Genomic DNA, 4,194 nt, shown 5'->3' with positions numbered 1-4,194 from the left:
AGGTTGACACAATCAACTGTCTTCGAGTAGAAGTTAAAAATGTTTTCCAAAGTCATCAGTGAATCGACGCAAGTGGGTAGACATGAGTGGAGGCGGTTCATTACAGCTGACAGTCGATACTGAAGTGAAAGAACGCAAAATTTTGATGTCTTTTTTCCACACGTGTGACAGGATATCTGGCATCACAGTCATAAAGTAAAAGGGCAAAGGGAAGTTATTTCCCTCCTAGCATATCTTAAGTTCATTATTCCGTGTCTATAATAAAAGCACTATTTGCTTATGCACTCCGTATTCACCCACATCACCATCCACCCCATTTGCCTCCATCCCACCATTCATCCCTGCGCCAATTTCTCAACCTCTTTAACTTCATATATTGCTGACTGTCTAGACGGAAACGCATTGAACACATGTGTAAGAGTATGGAAGAGTGGACAGTGGTGTGTCTGTATCTATGGAATGGCACTTCATGTGCTGACACAGGGATTATCCGCATGAAATGCAGTAGAGGTGAATTTCACTGTCGGTCAAGACAGAAGCATGACTAGATGCAGTGGGCATGGTTTAGCCAAAGGGAAGAAGACGACCTGACGTAGAGAAGAAAATATGGATTACTGATGTCTGATCTGTAGTGAGAGTGATCTCATGCACTACCTTCGCAATGCTACAGCTCGAACAGAGGTGCTGGAATTCTGTCATATTCATTTAAGCTACTGGTTTTAACCAGTGGAACGAACTAAATGCCGCACCCAAGAAGATATACTTAGAAGAGTCAGAGGTAATGTAAAACACCTATTATGGAGGAAGAGGGAGACGGGAAGAGATAAAAAGTGAGTGTTAGTCCATGGGTAGTTGAGGTTCGACGTAGACCCTTGTGATTATCCAACGGTCGAGATATCCTGCTCCTTCACTTTCACCAGCACTTGTGCTTTTGCTTTCCCTGTCACCTCATCCTCCTCCGTCTCTTTCAGCTCTGTATGTGCTGCTCCATTTCTTCCATTTCACTGTCCTGTCATGCGTCCGATTTGTGGAAACCACGTGTCACCTCCAGGTCGGTACCCCTGTTTGTGGCACTGGTGGGGTTGAATGTCTGAGTAACCACAAAGGCGAAAACCAGCACACGCAATGCAGCAAAATGGCGACACGTCGTTTTGGTTGACCATCGAAGGAGAGAATACATGACTGGGGACATCATTAGCGTATTGACTGTCTATTGAGAGTAAGTGTTCGCTGGCGACTCTCACAAGCGCAGAACGAGGGCTTTGCCTTCTACTTCAGCTGATGCTGCTTTCATTTTGCCGCTGCGCTTGACACATCCTCCTGTTTTGTGTCTGCAGATGTGACTTGCTAGTCTGGCGACAATAAGAAGAGTAGTCTCCATCTGACGTGACACTTTCCTAAAGGGGGATGGCGAAGGACGTCATAGAAGAAGGATGTAGGGGAGAATTGTATTGGGGTTTGGAGGAGGTGGAGTTGACAGAGGCGTAATGGAGGCAGAGGGACGAGGCATTCTGGTGTCACTAAATCGCAAGAAACAGATTAAAGCAAAAGAGAAAAAGTACATAAAATGCAAAAAAGGAAGCAGGAGTGGGGCAGGCATGGTAGGGCATAATGCGAGTCAGCCCTTGAGAGCATTAATAGCAGTATGAGGAGAAGGAGACACTCACTGAAGAGGCATTGAATTGGGGCATGCTCCACCGTTTCCACGACGTCAATAGATTTCTTTGCTATATATGCACATTGCTCCCTAAATCTACAAGAGACAAGAAAAAGGCCTCACTGTACGTGGCTTGAGGTTCTATCGAGTTGATGTGGCATGATAAATGAGTCAGTAGTGGGATCGCCTCGAATGGTGGAGCAAGTTGGCTGCTATGAGGTATGCATGATAGAGCAGATAATTCTGCCCATCCTATCTTATCCTATCCTCCTCCAAGCTATCATAATGCAGCTCAGGCGCCTCATCTAGTGCGGTTAAGTCAAGCCAAATCTAGTGTAGCGTAATCTAGTGCCATTCAAGTGGGATAGGCAACTCTTAGAGATATGGGGCAAGGTAACATGGATCACTACTACTACTGATGCTAGTAGTGAGTTAGTGGTTGTGAGTGCATATAAGAGAAGCATAGACGCCAGGTACGGCACAATAGGTGTAGTAAGTGGCATGAATGGGTTAGACGAATTGGCCACTTACTCCTAAACATTGCTACGCAGCTAGCAAACGTGAGTTCTTGATGAATGTTCCTAATTCTGTCTCTTAGTGAATTGTCGCCTCTGACCAGGGAGAACAATTAAGGCGACTAAACCCTTCCGGTGGAGGCAAAGTAACATTACTGTGTAAATGAAGGAGAAGAGGGAGGTGGAGGGTTGAGGAAGAGAAGAGGAGAGATGGGGCCAGATAAGACGACTGAATGAAGCATAAAGTAATGGACTTAGATGGAGGGTATGTGTATTTCTACCAAAAGTAGAAGTTGAATATCCTACACGGTTCTTTTTACTACGTCATTTGTTTCATTCTCCTTCCCTCCATTGGTAAATTCATGCATTTACCTACCTACAAACGCACCTACCAACCTGGCCATACAACTGCTGGAAAAGTAAAACAAATCACTTAGTTAGAGGAAATATGCATAAAGAGGCTCCTCCTAGATGTCCACACATATGTCGCAATGACTGGACTAAAAGTTGAGCTAATATTGAAATGATGAATTGACATGAATGAGGAGGGAAAGCAGGAATAATAAAAGCGGGAGAAGGAGGAGGTAGTAGCATAACTTACCCTTAATTACTACGACTTCCACTTGTTCTACTGGTTTAGATCTCCTGAGGTCTCTGGAATGGCGGATTGGGAGGCTGGAAGTGACCTGGAGATGGCGATGGAGAGGAAGGCGGTGGAAGTGGAGGACGAGAAGGAGCCCGGTAACGAGGACGAACCGAAGCGGCAGGGGGGCGTTGACAATGAACTGGATCGTGGGAATGACGACAATGCGCAGAAGCGCGAGAAGTAGTAAAAAGCACTGGAACGCGTAGTTCAGCATATCTGGCGGTCGGTTGTGTTAATTTACTTCATCGCATCAGCTGACACGTCTGTAAATCGATCGGTGACACATATTCCACGGTGTCTCGTGTTGCAGTGTGGCGTCATCCCTGGACGGCAATCCTCGTTGACGTTTTCGTGGATGTGGAAAAGGTTTTTTGTCTATTTTGGATGGAAATGTGGCAATCCAGCATGCTTTCATAGCATTTTGACAGGATTGTTCTAATTTAAATTCAAGTTGTCGCCTAATTTAGAGTGGACCGAATAACATAATCAGGACTTGCGCTTTATAGGTTGCAGTAGAGAGCACATCACCTTCTGGAGACTGTACGGAAAACTAAATAACAAAACCCCTGACCGGGACCGTGCTCATTGATTTTACCTCAAATTTGTCCTAGGCAGGCGACAGTGAGGCGCCAAGATAATTGCTGCTTAAATATAGTGGGTAAAGGATTAACTGGCTCTGAATATCCCACAGCCAAAATGAAACCCGTTACAATGTGCTTCAAACGCATCCCTATCTGTTTCCAATGGCTAGGAGAGCTCCGTGATGGACTTCTGCAATTTTTACTCTAGTAGCAGTGACCGCTTACTAAAGATGAATCTAACCACAATACCTTAATTCTAGTTCTTTGCTTTTCTACATAACGCTCTTCACGATCTCTAGTAAAGCTATGGTGATATCATGTGATACCTTTCCATCAACATCATACATTTTTTTGCTTCTCGGGTATCATTTTGAGGTGGAAATATCTGTAAAAGTAAGCAGGAACACAAAAAGAGATTGTAAGACTGGCATAAATTACTGTAAATGGAAAAAGGCTTTATTGAAATCTCTAGTTGGAGTCAAGTATGTTCTAGCCCACTAAATCGTTATGGGGGCAGCCGACTGGTAAAGACGGCGATTCTTAAATCTTCTTAACCCTCCTGATGGAACAGATTCAAGAATGCGAAAACATACCTCCACACCGTGAGTAGATAATTCCTCAAGTGAAAGAGTTACCGAATCCAATGTAGCCAGCTTTGAAGTCGTGGTAACAATACACCTCGCATCAATCATGTCAACGTGGACGCGTCCCTCAAAATCCTGCTGCACCGCAATCACAGACGCTCCTATCAGATTCACTTGACACGAAGAATGAAACGGTAGTTAAGGGCTATTT

At 44.6% G+C, this 4,194-nt stretch overlaps 1 protein-coding gene across 1 annotated transcript; it reads left to right on the top strand. All coding sequences in view use genetic code 11, as the record gives it.

Annotated features, from left to right (window-relative positions):
- Window positions 1–2,831: 2,831 nt before the first annotated feature.
- Window positions 2,832–3,002, top strand: EGR_10480 (hypothetical protein; the record flags this gene model as incomplete). Its single annotated transcript, XM_024499729.1, has 1 exon — window positions 2,832–3,002. The coding sequence occupies one exon, from the start codon at window positions 2,832–2,834 to the stop codon at window positions 3,000–3,002; it is 171 nt and encodes a 56-aa protein (XP_024345858.1).
- Between the last annotated feature and the right edge of the window lie 1,192 nt (window positions 3,003–4,194).

Source organism: Echinococcus granulosus (assembly GCF_000524195.1).
Source record: "Echinococcus granulosus chromosome Unknown EG_S00224, whole genome shotgun sequence".
Classification (NCBI taxonomy): Eukaryota; Metazoa; Platyhelminthes; class Cestoda; order Cyclophyllidea; family Taeniidae; genus Echinococcus; species Echinococcus granulosus.
Note: the sequence above shows the minus strand (reverse complement) of the source record. Positions and strands in the feature narration are given on the sequence as shown.